Source organism: Periophthalmus magnuspinnatus, chromosome 1 (assembly GCF_009829125.3).
Source record: "Periophthalmus magnuspinnatus isolate fPerMag1 chromosome 1, fPerMag1.2.pri, whole genome shotgun sequence".
In the NCBI taxonomy this organism is placed as follows: Eukaryota; Metazoa; Chordata; class Actinopteri; order Gobiiformes; family Gobiidae; genus Periophthalmus; species Periophthalmus magnuspinnatus.
This window is the reverse complement of record NC_047126.1, coordinates 22,708,820-22,724,780: the sequence shown is the minus strand read 5'-3', so window position 1 is coordinate 22,724,780 and position 15,961 is coordinate 22,708,820. Positions and strand designations below refer to the sequence as shown.

At 41.3% G+C, this 15,961-nt stretch overlaps 1 protein-coding gene across 1 annotated transcript; it reads left to right on the top strand.

Annotated features, from left to right (window-relative positions):
* The first annotated feature begins 2,727 nt into the window (after positions 1-2,727).
* LOC117389803 (E3 ubiquitin-protein ligase RBBP6-like) lies at positions 2,728-15,435 on the top strand. Its single transcript, XM_033987560.2, has 20 exons — positions 2,728-3,776; positions 3,949-4,048; positions 4,265-4,304; positions 5,804-5,845; positions 5,942-6,030; positions 6,119-6,215; positions 6,298-6,440; positions 6,523-6,695; positions 7,190-7,293; positions 7,466-7,881; positions 7,959-8,025; positions 8,524-8,596; positions 8,670-8,721; positions 8,806-9,129; positions 10,887-10,982; positions 11,056-12,532; positions 12,662-13,155; positions 13,694-13,764; positions 13,869-13,953; positions 14,266-15,435. Exons 1-20 carry the CDS (start codon positions 3,611-3,613, stop codon positions 15,134-15,136), a joined length of 4,980 nt encoding a protein of 1,659 aa, XP_033843451.1. The 5' UTR covers positions 2,728-3,610; the 3' UTR covers positions 15,137-15,435.
* Positions 15,436-15,961: the final 526 nt, after the last annotated feature.

Genomic DNA, 15,961 nt, shown 5'->3' with positions numbered 1-15,961 from the left:
GAGAGGATTAAGAGTGTAAAAGACATTATACCCATGTGACGCTTTTTTAAACCTATGTTATAATGTTGTTTCCTCATTAAAAACATTCCTGGAGATTTGTTTTGTTTCATTCTCACATGTTTAACACACAAACCCTGCATATTTAGTATTGTAATACAGAAAGTGCTCCACTATGTTTTTTAAACTTCATACACCTTCACTAGAATCATTTGGATGCTTTCTGTCCTGGAATTGCCAAACTTTACTGAACTAAAGGTAAAAAGTAGCTGTTAACTTGGGAAAATATACCACTACATGACATCACAAGGTGGAACAGAGCATTTCAAGCTTTGGAGATGTAGGCAGCCTAATAATAAAGGGTTACTCAAACATGTGAATGAAACAAAACACGACTTTGGGTATGTTTTTGATCAGGTAACAATGTTATAACACATCTTAAAACTCACAAGAGTCCATTTTGTATAATATAGGACCTAAGTTAATATTATTACTCATATTATTACTCTGGTTTATACTCTCTAATATGAGGGCAAGAGCCACCATCGCTGTATGTATTGTAGGTTGCTTTGATAAGAAACATAAAACAGTAAAATCTCTATCCATCTATTATGATACTTTATGGAATATTAGTGACATGGTCCATTTTTTCAGTACAGTTATCCAACATATACACAGCAGGTTAACAAGAGCAACAGTCCCCTTGCCCTAACTCCTATTATTTCAATTGTACACTTCAAAATGTTATGTTATGTTAATGTCATCAGATATTTAAAACCTAGCATCTGAAAAATAATTGTGCCATAGGTTGAAAAAAATCTTTGTTCTATTACAAGATTTCCACATTTAGTAGTGTATATGCAGACTCATTTTAGCTTAGCCTTTTATGTGATTTGGCTGTTAATTATGGTCAATATGAATAATTTCAAAGTATGTCAGGTCCTTGATTACATAATACATTTTTCCACCAGGGCACCTGTTATGCAGTTTCAGTTGTTTTGTTTTATTTCGCCTTCAGATCATGTCCAAATTATCCTCCCTGGTGGAGTTTACTTTTTCCAATCCCAACCCTATAACATGACCTTCTTTACCTCAACTTCCTGTCCTATAAGTTTCAACTAAACATACTTGCCTGCCTGTAACTTTTCATCCATGCAGGTTTTTCTTAAGGTACACTATATAACTTTTACAGTGAAGAGTATGCCAGTTACTTGTTCTCATTGCTTTGTCTGGCATTGCCCTTTTTCATAGGACATCTAACCTCATCTAAAAATGGCAAACAAAATGTGACTACAAATGAGACAACAATTCCAGAGACAATTCCAGTCCAGAGTGGGTTTTATAAATCATTTCCGGGGGCTAACTTGGCTACATGTAAATATGTTTTTAGAAAGATGAAGCAAATATAGTTTTGACCTGAGACTGAATTAGTATATAAAGTGAACATACCCTATTGCTAATACCTTAACAAACATGTGAGCGGGTCACTTCCTCACAATTTTGAACTGGAACTTGCCACCACTTGCTTGCTTCCATGGGGATGTAGAAGTTTAATGCCATACTGTGGAACATTCAAGGCAAATCATAATTTTCATGGAGACAAGCAGGTAGCAAATAGATAGTGAACATAAAACGTTGTATAGTGCACCTTGATATCTAAATATTCTACCAGGGTATATCAGGGGTTAGGGCAAAAAATCTACTGTCACCCTTGAAAGTGAAGCAGGAGTTTGATTTATTGTTGAGTTCGTGGCTGTAGGTCATGAATAGACTTACTACACAGTAAAAAACTATAATTTTATGTAAAACAAAACACTGCTCTGTAAATAAATGAATATGAAATATGTTGTCTTCTTTTTACTGATACATTTTCCATAGCATTATAAGTATATCCACTGCTTCCATCAGTGGACCATATGGACCTGCCTCTGTGACACAAACTCCGTTGGTATTAAGTTACACTTTACCTAATAGCAGGCAATGAGACTCATTAAAAAGTAGACGTTTATTATGCATCCGACTTTGCGTCAGTGTACACATTTCCACTTGATCACGTCGTGATGTTTATTTGAGGGAAAATCCAGTATTATAAGGCCTAGATATAACGTGGGTTCAACTCCATCTTGAGAGTGGAGCAAGAGCAAAATTCTGATAATGACATTTTTTTTCCCCTCAAAATGAATATTTACCAGAAAAAAACACTGGTAAACAAACTATTTTATGCATTAAACCATGTTTGTGTGTTAATACACCACATGGACAAAAGCATTAATAAATATTCTCCGTACTTCATGTCTATTACTATAAAAGAAAAATGTATCAACAAAAATGAAAAATCCAGATTTGTTTAAATTAGTTTAGTAGAACAAGCGCATTAGATAAAGTATGAATGAAAAAGCCCAGTTATAGTATTAAAGAGAAAAATAAAACTGTTAACAGTGGTAAAGTGAGGGTAAATGAGAAGGAAAAACAACTATAACATGATTAAAGCTCGGAAAAGTCGATTTTGCATAGTAGCTTTACAGCCGCTGATTTTCACTGTCTTAAAACGTGAAATCCGAACTTCTTCAGGACATTCTTTACCACAGGTTGCCATGGCGACGATATCTCTTTGTTTCATATTTATAACTCATATAAAGTTAAATAAAGTCATATAAAGTCAAATAAAGTCATATAAAGTTTACATCGGACACTCCAACGTAAAGAAATGAAGTACGTCACTCTTTGTGTGACGCTCACTTCCGTTTCCGCGCTGCGCCATTTCGATGTACAGCGAGGAGAAGAGGAGGCTCACATCGTGTCCAAGTGGATTTTGTGGATTTACATTGAAGAAACGACGGGATACTTGCCGCCAATCGGGCGTTAATAACATGGAATTTAATCGTGGACGATGAAGTTCCCTTTTCATCCCCCAACCGTGGATTTATGAGAGAATTCCCCCATCTTGTTTGTGTCGTCGTTGGTTTAGCATTGTCAGGGTATTAGCCTAGCCGTTAGCTTTTGTTCGGACCGTGTGTCCCCTAAGCTGTGCCTGACTGTTTGTCCTTTGTCGTCTAAGACGCCACATTGTATTCGGATAGACTTTTGTGATTTGCGTATTGTTTGGGTTATGTGCGTTGCGTATGGACTTTGAATGATCGTGCTTGGCTTTACGTAAGAACTGTGTCCAAAGGCGAACATTTTCGTATAGACTGTGGAAAGTCCCGGCCTGCTGCTAGCCGCGCCAGTGCTTTAAAGCACGCCGTGTCGGGGCAGTCTGCAGGGACTTTTATTGCGGACCTTCTACTCGGCGCTACATTTGTGTTTGCTCCATGGACGTTTTTGGATTTGGGCTCTTTCATACTATGGGACTGTAAAGACTTTGGGAGCACAGGTGCCTCTGATGGCGCACCGGCCTCTCACGTCGACCCCTCTCCCTTGTTTTACTAAAGACTCTGTGAGATTCACCTTTTTACATTTAGACATTTCTGTCTAGTGGTTACTAAGAAGGGTTATAACATTAAACTATTTTCCTTTTGTGTTCAGTACTCACCCTGGTTTATTTTATTATCAAAGCAGCCCTGTGTTTCCCTTGTTCTTCCCTGAGTAGGTACAAGTGCGTCACATCCTCAGAATGTCGTGTGTTCATTATAAATTCTCTTCCAAACTGGACTACAACACGGTCACCTTCGATGGGCTTCACATCACCCTCAGTGAACTCAAGAGGCAGATTATGGTCCGTGAGAAGCTCAAGGCCACAGACTGCGACCTGCAGATCACCAACGCGCAGACGCGAGAAGGTCAGCTCTATAGTGATGCAACGTTTTGTTTGGGGCTCATTATGAATAAACTTTTAGCGTGCATGTTTGTGTGTCTGTGTGTTCTCTGTTATGCTGATCTATCTCCATATCATAACACGTTGTATCATGTCTTTTATCAACATACATAAATGATGAACTACTTGTGTTTCAGAATACACAGATGAAGAAGCCCACATACCAAAACATTCTTCTGTCATCGTTCGGAGGACTCCTATTGGTGGAGTAAAGCCAGCTGGCAGGACGTTCATTGTGTATGTATTAATATAATTCTAAAATCTATCTTTAAAATTTTTCAACACAACTTTCTTACCTTTTCAAAATAAATTTAGAACAAATACAGAGCTGGTAGGAACGATTTATTGTGTAATATTTTAAGCCTGTGTTTTCAAATGCTGTTTGTGTTTTAGAAGAATTCTGTTACTTTAAAGGTAGTATTCTAACCAGTGTTCCTGTTGTGCCCTCCACAGGGAGCGTTCTGACACAGCAGTGGTTGGATCAACTAGACCCGTATGTAAACCAAACCCAAAACCAACACACTCACTCACTCGCTTCACTATCTTTTCCACCTTTCTTGAAAACATTCTGTCAAAAATGATCAAGTTGCGTGTATGCTCTGTTCACTGTGTGCCTACATTTGTGTCAACATCTTTGAATTCTAAATGTTATTTATTGTCATTTTGAAAGTTTCTATAAGATAAGATTTTATATAATTTATTGTTCCTCATTAACAAACATGTGTTTGACCAAAGTAATAATAATCTATAAACTGTGTAAATATGTTAATGTGGAGAGCAACAAACTTACAAATGTTTTAAATGCTCTGATCTACACACATAATTGAATTTTGCCACAGTATTTATGATTGTATTTCATATTGAAATGGTGTTGTAGCCTGCTTACAGACAGGCAAGTGTTTTCAAAGATTTTGCTTGTAAAACACAATGGTCACTTGTATTGATAAATGTTGTTTATTTTCTGTGAAAATATATTTGTGGCTCAACAACCTTATGGAGTAATGTGTGCCTGGGATTTACTGTAAACTGTTTACAGTTACTAAACCTGTGAGGATTTACCCAGAACAAATCTTCATACACTAAACTTGATTTAAGTCTGTTACGCCATAGTTTTTATTTTGTAAATTTTTTCACACATTTTTTAGAGTCAAAAAGTTTTTCAGATTTTGGGAAGTTGGTTATTAAAGTTTGGTTTGGGGCTGATGCTTGTAGAGGCTTGAATCTTTGTCAACCTGTGGAGGCCCTGATAAGTTGCTGCAGTGAGTTTTCTGGTGTAGTGTCCTGTACGCTGCAGAACCTGTCAATAAAGATGAGAGTGGTTCACTGTCAGAACCGATTACACCAGATCCCTGTGTGTTCCCTGTGCAGCAAATCCAGTGTTTCTGAGCCAAAAACATGGAGGACTCGACCTGCTGCGACAGCTTTAGAGTCAACTAGAATCAGCACAAACTGTCCTGTTTGAAAACTGCTCATTGGCTGAGTTTTGTTGCAGATTAGTTGCCTAAATTAATAAGAATAGATTAATAGAATAAAATGTCAAGTATTCCACTGACAGTAAAGTTCTTCAGCAGGCAGTACTTGGAGAAGTCTCAAACACTGTGCTGGTCCATTTTGAAACTTGCTGATGAAGACCAGAGAGAAGGCAGGCTTCGGTCAGTCTCAGGAAGAGTAGCGAGTTGAGTCTGATCCCAAATTAGGACAGAGATTACTAGATTAGACAAGACTGAAATGTTTCTACTCTTCTGCTTGATACCTGTATTTTAGATTTAAGTTTAAATCTTGTGAAATTCCCAATAGTGTTTTTGGTAAACTCTAACCTAGCCAGTTGGGGGTTTCAATATTCTCCTGTTTTGGCTACAGCAGGGAAAGGGAAATTGTGTTGTTCACAATGTGGTGGGGGAACGAGGGACTCTACTCCACTGTATGATGGAATATAGATGGTCAGTCATGACATGTTAACACTGCATTATTTGTACTTTGATTCTCCTCCAGACGGATTCTTCTCCTCAATTGACCCTTGCACAACTTTCCAAGGTACTGGTTGTGTACATAAAGATTGGTCACCAAGACATCAAACATTGAAATGAAACTGAATTTTTTTAAAACAAACTTTCTGTTCCTACATTTTAGACTGCAAACCTGGTTGACGCAAATGCATCAGAAGAAGACAAGATTAAAGCCATGATGACTCAGTCTAATCATGAATATGACCCAATACAGTTAGTCTTGAGTATAATGTTTTCACCTAATTATTGTAAAGCTTTTACAAAAGTAAAATTTGTGTTAAACTTACTTTTTTGTCCTCAGTTACTCAAAGAAGGCACTTGGGCCTCCACCTGCACATTACACTTGTTTTCGCTGTGGAAAGACAGGCCACTACAATCGCCAATGCCCTATGATTTCGGTAAATTTTTACAACACTTTAATGACCAAGAAACATTTGAAGTCATGGCTGTCAGATGACTGTTTTAATTGACTTTTTTCAGGTCCAAGATAAGAATGTGGAGCTCCCCAAACCAGTCCGGACCAGTAAAGGCATTCCTCAGAGCTTCATGGTCAAGGCAGAACCAGGGGCAAAAGGAGCCATGCTAACCAGTACTGGGGAATATGCAATACCTGCTATCGATGCGTATGTGTTGCTGTTTATCGACTTACTCTTTATCGTGATTGGTCTTGATACACAACTTTTTTGTACAAATGGTCTCGTACAGGGAGGCGTACGCACAAGGCAAGAAAGAGCGACCTCCGTTTGTTCCACATGATCAGTCGTCTTCTGAGGATGATACAGACCCCATCCCAGATGAACTGCTTTGTCCCATCTGCAACGACCTCATGACTGATGCAGTGGTTATACCCTGCTGTGGAAACAGCTACTGTGATGACTGTGAGTCATTCAGTCACATTTTAAATGTATACAAAATTAGAATACATATTTTATGGTCATTTGTAGGAGTTTAGTACGATGTGAACTAGAGCTGACCTTTTCATAACCTCTTAGGAAGTGTATTGACATGATTAATCGACTAATTATGAATAGTAGATTATAAAAAGCGTGATCATATTTCACAGCAGCATTATTAAATCAAAATGAAAAAACACATTTTCATCAATGATGCATTTTATTTGTAAGTATTCTCTTCAAAAGCCTCCAGTCGCCACTATATTTCAATCTTTGTTTGGCAAAAATATGTTTTGAGAGTTTATTTACACAAAAAATAATCATTTGACTAGTCCACTAATTGGAAAAAAATAAGCAGACTAGACAATTCGACTACTTAAATAATAGTCAGTTTCAGGCCTAAATATTCAGGTCCTTCTTTTAGTGAGATGGAGTCAAAAATCCTTTGTGTTCAACTGGAACCTGTTACTTGTCCACAGGTATCAGAACTGCGCTGCTAGACTCAGAAGAGCATATCTGCTACTCTTGCAAGCAGTCTGATGTTTCTCCTGATAACCTGATTGCAAACAAGTTTCTCCGACAGGTAATACTCACAATTTTGACCTACATCTGTGTATAGTATTGTTTGCAGATTGTAGAACAATTTTGTAACACTTAAGTTTTGTCTACTTATGTTTCAGTCGAATCTTGAAAACAAAACCTTTTGAATGAAGAAGCTTTTTTTTTTTAAACTAAATAAGTTTTCTCTAAATTAGGCTGTGAATAACTTCAAAAATGAGACCGGCTACACTAAACGCATACGCAAGCCAGTGCAGCACTCTGCTCCACCCCCACCTCGTCTTCAGCTGCTCCGGTCTCTGCGCTCCAGACAGCAAGACCCTCTGATGCCCCAACCACCTGCACAGCCTCCAGTACTGCCCCCTGCGGTCAGTGCTCCAGCGACAGTCCCTGAAACTCCGAGTGCACCCCCTGTGCTTGCTGCTGCTGCTGCTGCTACTGCTACTACAACAGCTACAGCTACAGCTACAGTCACCACAGCTCCCACATCTGTCCCAACTCCACCACATGCATCATCTACTGAAGCTCCAGAGGCTGTCCATTCTCCAGCCCCTGTAATAGATCACCACTCACCTATGCACACGCCAAGCCATGGAGAACCACCTCCTCCTGGGTATGTTGTCACCATCTGAATCGCAACCCAAACACAATAAAAGTGCAGTCAGTTTATAAGTTTGATTTCTGATTTAGGGAGTCAGAGCCGGATCCAGTCGTGCGAAAACCTGAACCCGCAGGACACCCTGAAAATGCTGCACAGGTGAGTGTTTAGGGAGCATTGAAGTTTCAAGAGGGGATTAAGATTATGACCAGCTATGCCTATTCTGGTCTACAAGAACACTTTTTAAAATCTAAGGCGGCCTCGCCTTAGGTCCTTTCATGCTAAAAGTTTATAATAATATGTTTATTCTACTAATGTGAAGAGATTTTATTATTACACTATAAGATGGTTTCCAAACATGTAAACTTCTAAACAGCTAATCAGTTTAAAAAATAAAAATAAAATAAAATCTAAATAAAATATTACGCCAAATTGTAGATTTTGCCACCATAGAGTGAGGAGTTTCTTGGCTGTTCACATCATTATTGGAATCTCTGCTATAGGAAGCCACATAATGTATACAATAAAAAGCAAACTAAATAATAGCTTCTTTTGTGTTTTCTTAAATAATTAGGATGAATAAGCCACACTCAGCTTGTACATTCTGCTCTTATGTAGGATCTTATGCATTTTAATGTAACTTATTTTTCTTTACAGCATGATACTGCCGGCAGCCATTTAACGGTTATTGGCCACCCTCCTCCCCCTCACAGGTCTTCACATCCATCAGGTAAGGATTTCATGCCAGAGGCACTTTGACATAAACTAGATTTATGAAAAAAGTAACAAAGCTGTTTGTTTAGGACACTCAAGGCCCCAACATCCACACCGAGGAGGAAATAGATCATGGGACAGGCAAGACATCATTAATCACCATTGACCGTTTTAGCAGTTTGTCTTATACTTTTATTTACTTTTGCTGTCTGTTATGTTTCTCAGGTCTTACCGGAGCAGGGAGCATAACTCTGGCCATGTCCAAACAGTCCCCCCTCCTGCTCCTGTGGTGCCCGTGTATGCCCCAGCCCTGTTCCCCCCTCCACCACAGGCCTACCCCCCTCCCTACACCCCTGGGCCTGGTCTGATTCCTCCCCCTACCCTGGGTTACCAGCCCCCCCCAGTCTATGTCCCACCCCCTCCGGGCTTAAACCCTGCCTGGTTACCTCCAGGGGCTCAACCTCCTCTAATGCCCATGCCACCCTCCCTCCCCCAGCCCCCACTATCTAAAGAGGATTTCTACAGACAGCGCCACCATCGCCAAGACAAGTATGTTTTTGTTTTTTAACTTCTAAAATAGAGTTGTCAAAAGTATAAAATCAGATACTAAAACTACCGTATTTTCCGCACTATAAGGCGCATCGGAATATAAGGCGCACCTTCAATGAATGGCCTATTTTAAAACAAATTTCATATATAGGGCGCACCGCATTATAAGGCGCATAGAATATAAACTACTGTAGTAGCTGGGGTTGTGTTACGCATCCACGAGATGGAGCTGCGCTAAAGGGAACGTCAACAAAACAGTCAGATAAGTCAGTCAGTCAAACTTTATTAATAGAATAAAAAAAAACGTTCTGAAAACACACAAAACAACTTAATGCATCACAATATAGTAACTCTAGAAATAGTGCAACGCAATAACAATAACTTAACGTTGTTCAAACGTTAATGTCCATAGTCACAATATCTCCAGCCTTGTTTAGTTGTAAACACGTGAAAGAAACACGTAAAGCCTCACTTTTTCAGCTCATTCCTCATTCACGAATCCGTCGAGTTCTTCCTCTTCAGTGTCTGAGTTGAACAGTTGGTCGAGCTCATTCAAAGTGCCCGATTCCGTCTCCTCAAAATCGCCATTATCCGTGTCGCTGTTGTTGTCTTAACAGTTCAGTGACAATTCCTGCCTTCGTGAAACTCGGACCACAGTTGAGACTGATACCTCAGCCCAGGCATCCGCGATCCATTGGCAGATTGTGGCGCATGTCGCCCGGCGCTGTCTCCCCGTCTCCCTGTTTCCCCATTATCCCTATAGCGTCGGATCCTGTCGTTGCAGATAGAGTGGGTGGCGGACTTTCCAGCAGCGTAACTCCGCGCCCAGTCGTGCTCTCATGTAAATTCAAACGGCGTCTCAAAGCGGAGACATGGGGCTAACAAAATATTTTACCATCATTACGGTAATCTGCCTCTGTTGTCCTGAAGGTGATGAATGAGAGCGCGGTGCTGCGGAGATTTTCACTCATTTATTCGATGCGTAAAAGAAAAAAATACGGATGGATGTGTAAAATAGAAGTAGTTGTGTGAAAAAATGCAGTAAATTCTGATACTTCGTTTGACATGATTTTTATGGTAAAAAAAAAGAATAAAAGTGTAGGTCTAGGTGAGATATACTGGACCATAGTGTGCTCAGTCCTTAAAGGGTTATTACCACTATTATTTCGGCGACGCCTCCTGACTACGGGTGTCATAATTGACCAATATTGATCCATATATAAGGCGCATCGGATTATAAGGCGCACTGTGGGTTTTTGAGAAAATGAAAGGCTTTTAGGTGCGCCTTATAGTGCGGAAAATACGGTAGTATCGTAACTAGATACTCATGTGAGCAGGTATCGATACAAAAAAGTCACATTCACAGGACAGAAATTAATGTTTCCTGAATAGCTTTAGAATGATCTTGAGCTGCATCAGAACAAGTATAAGACCACAGACTAGTATACGCCCATGAACCATCATGGATCCTATCTGGATGACTGAGGTGTTACATAAATGTAATATCACATGGTAATATAAAAGAAGGTACTTTCAATGTTGAAAATCACATTTTACTGTATAACGAAAGTGTGTATTATCACTGTGGTATTAGAATCTAGTATTGCATCTTTTCCTTATGATAAAATTCGAGTTTGAAATTAGGCTATTTGGAAATGTTACATTAAATAAATGCAACTTAAAAATAAATAGAATATTTCTCTTGTGCCAGGTTTTTTTTTTTCATTATATTACATTTCAGTGCTTAATGTTTTCAGAGTTACCTCCAAATTGGATGAGTTTACTAAAGACTTCCATAAAGAGCTTATGAAGTACAGAGGTGCACCTAAGAGACCCAGACGATCCTACTCCAGGTAAGCCTTGGAACATTTAGCTATTATTGTCCTGCACTGGTCTGTGTAACTTAACTGTATGTGCTATTTGCAGGTCTCGCTCGTACAGCCGGTCTCCTTTCAGTCGCTCACCATACAGCCGCTCCAGGTCCCGCTCCCGCTCCTTCTCATACTCTCCCAGCCGCTCGCGGTCACGCTCCCCCTCGCACGGACACTCTTATTCCAAACGCAACGGGCGCAGCTATGGACGCTCCAGGTCACGCTCCAGGTCTAGGTCCTATGGGTACAGACGCTCGGGATCCCCTCGCACCCCTCCCTCATACAGAGGCGGGGGCTGGGACACTGCTGAACATAGTGGGCCTTATCGATCACACTCACGCTCTCCGGGGGGCTACAGAGGCCATAGCCCGGGAGCACGCAAACATCATCACAGAGACATGCCACCCTATGACATGAAAGGAGCCAGTCCTGGTGACCACTGGGACAGTCAGAGCTACAGGCAGTGGGAGAAAGACTATCATGACTGGTATGGTAAATACTATAAGGAGTACAAGGAGTATGACGAACATTCACCGAGGCACCACAGAGGAAGAGGTAGTAGGGACAGAGACAGGGACAGAGATCGGATGTCTCCTTTACCTCGAGATTACTCCCCACATGCAAAAGTGCGGAAAGGTACACACCATACCGCCTCATCCACTACAGGAATCAAGTCTAGCAAAGTTGTAAAAGTAAAAAAAATCAAAAGGAAGCGGACGGGGGAGGAAGCTGAAATGGCTGATCAGGCTGTTGACAGAGGAGACGCAACACCTGTCCGCGATGAGCCCATGGATGACCTGTCCATCACTAAAACTACGTCTATGTCTTCAAAATCTGCTACTATCACAACTAAAGCCTCTTCTAAAAGCCCTGCTGTCTCAGGAAAAGCCCCATCCAGATCACTAGTAAAAACAGACAAAACCAAAAAAGAGAAGGTCATTAAGGCTAAAGCCAAAGTCAAACCAGATGGTACTAAAGTGAAAAAGAAGCCAGGTGAAGGTGTTGTCAAAAAGAAAGAACCATCAACAACAACAGGAAAAACATTAAAGGCTAAGCTCAGAACTGACGATGGTGCTCATCCACCTACATCAAAAAAGGACAAGGCAAGAAGTACCATTTCAAAGCAAGTGCTGTCCAAAACCCCACCTCAGTCTTTACAAGACCAAACTGCAAATGACAGTTATCTACATGAAAGCCATAGAATGAGCCACGATGTTCATAATAGAAGAGAGATGCCCCAAAGAGAAGGTGTGCTCCCATACCCAATCCACCACAGACCCCCGTCCCCCATGGAGAGGGGCAGGAGGGTGGTGGAGGAGAGCCACTCCTTGCTTGGACCACCTCCAGGGAAGCTGAGGCGTATAGAAGGACCAGGACTGAGCAGAGAGCTTCCCCCGCACTCACATGTGTCCCATCAGCCTGCGCTGCAGCGAGTTGTCTCCCCCTCAGATAGACCTCTGTCTGTCACTGTGAGCCGCGAGTCCACTCGGGAGGAGAGGGAGCGAGGCCATAGGCCCTTTATGGACCTCAAGGTGGGTACAACCAATCAAAGGAGACACATTCTTGAGTTAGTTTTGTTCTTCACATGTCTTTCTACTATGACCCATTGAAAGGCTCGATACTGCCACTTTCTAATAAAATTTAATTGTTTTTCTGTTTAGATTCAAGTGAATCCCACCCGGAGGATTAAGTTGAACAGAGAAGTGACGAGAAGAGGTAGCGCTGACGCTCTCCCCTCTGGCCCAGAAAAAAGCACCTTCTCTAGTGTTCCACCATCAGGAGACAGACACAGCCCAGAGCCCAGCCTGCGGAGAGAGGCATCTCCTTCAGTTGAAAGAAGACCTGGGTATGGCAGTGCGGGGGACATGGGTTCAGAGAGGGGTCGTGACAGAGGACCTGGCCTGGAACGAGACAGAGACCGGGGATACGTCAGGGACAGGAGCAGACAGAGAGTCACCCAGAGGGAGGCTGAGGAACCACGCCCTACAAGGAGTGAACACAAGAGTGACCAGAAGATTGACCAAAAGAACTCTGGTGGAGGGAGGTCTGTCTCTTTGGACAAAATGACCATTGCAGAGAAGTTGGCCAAGAGACAGTCAGACCATCAGGATAAGCCTAATGCGGTGCACAAGGACAGGGAGCACAAGTCAGACAGGTTGGTTCTGCTGTTGTTTATATATTTACATGAAGATGTGTGTAAAGCTCTTGTCTGTTTTTTATTCCAAACAATGCCTACCTGTGTTTAGGTAAATATTGCAATTTGTTATCACTGTTAAAAAAAAGTCAATGGTGTCTGTAAAATGTATTGCAGGTTATACTAGGCCTTGTAAAGGTTTTTTGTGTTTGGATTCCTCTTTGGTAGATTTCCCTTGGGTGCACTGGCATTGCTTGCCCTTTCAAATGCATGTGCATTAGGTCGCCTTTGCAGGCAGGACTCCATTAACAGAGGGGTTAAAGAAAGGTCAAAAGAGATGTGATAATGCTAAGCGGCTTATATTTGCCGTTTTGCAAGCTTTGAAATTTTTCTAATAGAAAACTAAATTATTTAGGGTACTGTGCTCCCACAAAACTGCCATTTAAACCCCTGGAAGCATAAGTCCATGTAAACATATTCATGCACAGAAACAAATGCCCCAGCACTTGAATATGTAAACACAGATGTTAATATGTAATTATTTCTCCTTATTTCCCAGGAGTGTTTCCAAGGACAGAACAGACAGAACAGTGTCCTCGGGAGAGAAGCCAGCTGCTGCTCAAAGAGAAGGTAATTGTGCTCTCCTGAACACAGCAGCGGCCGCAGTATAACTAGGTTTAGACTAGTGCCATCTCATTAGGCTTGTACTAAACTTGCTTCTATTCTACTCTCAGCTAAGGACAGCCAGGAGCCTCCTGCTAAGACTAGACCCAGAATCAGCCGCAAGGTCCTCACCTTGCACGGCGGGACTTCTTCTAGGTAAGTTCTTCTCTTCTTGCTTTGTCATTTTTACAAAGTGCCTTCTTAGAAATGGATCTGGAGTTAAGAAATCTAAAGTTGTGCCTCAGAAGACTTCAGAGAGGGAGGTGACTTTGAATTGACATTTAAGAATTTTCTTATCAAGAAGGTTCTTTTGACTTGTTCTAAACTAACAAATAGCTTTTCTTCATCATTGGGAATACTGACACAAATTAGCCCTTGTTGTCCAACTCTGATTTTTATCATCAAATATTCTAAAAATAGATTACTTTGGTAAAATATTAACATACATTTTTCCATTTCTGCCACAAGGTCATTACAAGAGTCCAAACGCAACACAGATAGACAACAGAAACATACATCATCCAAACCTGTGGAGCAGCAGCCCTCTGAGGAGCAGCAGGAGCACAGCATCAGTGCTAGCCCCACATCTAGCCCATCCCAAGTGGAAAAGCCCCTCATCCAACCCCCTCCTCGCTCCAAGTGGGAAGATGACGAGGAGAGTCAGGACAATGAACCAAACACTCCCCTTGAACCGTCACCAGAGTCCCAGAGGAGCACAGAAAGGGAGGCCCAACTCAAAGCTCCTAAACCAGCCAAGGCTAAAGATGACAAGAAGTCAAGACCAAAAAAAGAGGAGGGGAAAGGGCTAAAGAACACTGAGAAAACTGCTAAATCTAAAGTTGTTAGAGAAGAGGCGAAAGGGGCTAAGGACGAAGCTCGGGTGGTGAGAGAAGAGAGCGCTGTTGAAAACAAACGTGGCGGGTCAGAACCCAGAGCACCGGAGCCCAGAAGACAGCGCTTATGTTCAGACCTGGCCCGGGAAACTGACGAGGCCGCATTTGTTCCAGACTACAGCGAGGGGGAGGGGTCTGAAGCAGAGAGGGGGCGGAGCTGCAGTCCCAGCCAATCCCTCAGCCAGCCCTCAAGAAGCCCCTCCCCAAACAACAATGAGGACATCACTGGTGGAGACAAGAAGAAAAAGAAACATAAAAAGCAAAAGAAACGCAAGAAGCACAAGGAGAAGGAGAAGGAAAAGGAAAAGGACAAGGAGCACAAGCACAAACACAAGAAGAAGAAACGTAAGAAGAGCAAGGACCAGGAAATGAACGACAAACAGGAGAGAGACCAGGACCAAGAGGATGAGGAGGAGGCTGAAGCAGTGGCCGAGCAGGGACAATAATTAGTCTCTCTACTGTCTAGTCCACAGAAGGGGGAAAACAAAGGTCTGGGTGTCCCGTACTTGTGTTTGATGAGCACTGCTGGCCTGATTGGTTCACGTTTTACTGCTCAGTCACAGCTTCCCTCTCTCCCATCATTGCATCATGTGCAGCAGTTGCTTGTTGATGATCAATGGACATTAATTGATAATTACCCGTTATGTGATGAGAGAACATCTCAGGGATTGTGTCATTTTCAAGGAGAGGTTCTTTTTTTGGTTTTGTTGGAATTCATTTGTAAATAAAGAGAAATGTTTCTGTTGGGTTTTTTTTTGTTTAGTTTTTTTTTTTTAAATAGCCATAACCCTGAATGTGCCCTGCTCAGACAAAGTAGCCTTGGTGAGCTTGTCTTCTTTCTAGCTGCATTGCATGTTTTGGCACATCAAGGTTAAATCATTTCTGTTAATACATTTTCATTTAATATAGAATCGAAAGCTGAAGAAATCCTTTGCTTATTGTAAATTGTATGTATTTTGCAAAACTGTAGATAGTTGTAAAATGAATGTGCTGAAACATGAGAGTGCCAGTATTTGGGAGTTGTTCATTTTGAGACTACACTGGACCGTTTAACTATGATTATGAGGCTGCATGTTTTGGTTCCAGTGCAGTGCCAGTGTATCACATGATGTGAGTGACTGTACAGTTTGTGTGAAAGTAACAAATTAGTTCTTTTTTTAATTAAAATTTTTGACCTCAAAAAGGTTGATGTGCTTCATTACACTACACCCCAAATATATCAAGACAACGAAACAGCCACATAACATTACTCTGAAGTCTGAGCAGTTAAG